General features: G+C 36.7%; 1 protein-coding gene across 1 annotated transcript in view; it reads right to left on the bottom strand.

Moving 5' to 3' along the window:
- Window positions 1–629, bottom strand: part of LOC106879805 (GDP-mannose 4,6 dehydratase) — a 54679-nt gene that overhangs the window by 2649 nt on the left and 51401 nt on the right. Inside the window, exon 10 of the mRNA XM_052975198.1 lies at window positions 444–512. Coding sequence (XP_052831158.1) covers window positions 444–512 — 69 coding nt within the window. The remainder of the gene's footprint in view (window positions 1–443; window positions 513–629) is intronic.

Raw genomic sequence — 629 nt, 5'->3', positions numbered from 1 at the left:
GAGAGAGAGAGAGAGAGAGAGAGTGAGAGAGAGAGAGAGAGAGAGAGAGAGAAGAGACGCCAGTTGTGTGTGTGTGTGTGCATGTGACTTCATGTTTGTTCCCCACTACTGCTTGACAACCAATGTTGGTGTGTTTACATCCCTGCAACTTAGCAGTTCAGCAAAAGAGACTAATAGGTTAAGCACAAGGCTTTAAAATAAATAAGTATTGGGACCAATTCATTTTGACTGAAAATTCTTGAAGGCAGTGCCCCAGCATGGCCACAGTTAATGATCCCCATGCTAGTGGCACATCCTCCAAATATACATACATACATACATACATAGCGAATGACAATGTTTTGCATATAAATATATACACAACTATAAATGCAGGAAAGGAGAGGCATGTGTGTGTGAGTTCATAAATAAGTTAAAAACATGAAAAGCTTCAGAAGACTTACCTTGAAATCATACTTCCTGGACCATTTTAACTTTTCTTTGGCTTTTGAACAATCTCCCAAAAGTAGATCCTATTCAAGAATTATAAAAAATTACAATGTAGAATTAGAATATAAACGTCACTTCAGGAAGAAAGCCTATTCTGTAACAGAGAAATGAAGAGCCAATACCATATATATATATATATA

This window comes from Octopus bimaculoides, chromosome 20 (genome assembly GCF_001194135.2).
Source record: "Octopus bimaculoides isolate UCB-OBI-ISO-001 chromosome 20, ASM119413v2, whole genome shotgun sequence".
NCBI lineage: Eukaryota > Metazoa > Mollusca > Cephalopoda > Octopoda > Octopodidae > Octopus > Octopus bimaculoides.
Note: the sequence above shows the minus strand (reverse complement) of the source record. Positions and strands in the feature narration are given on the sequence as shown.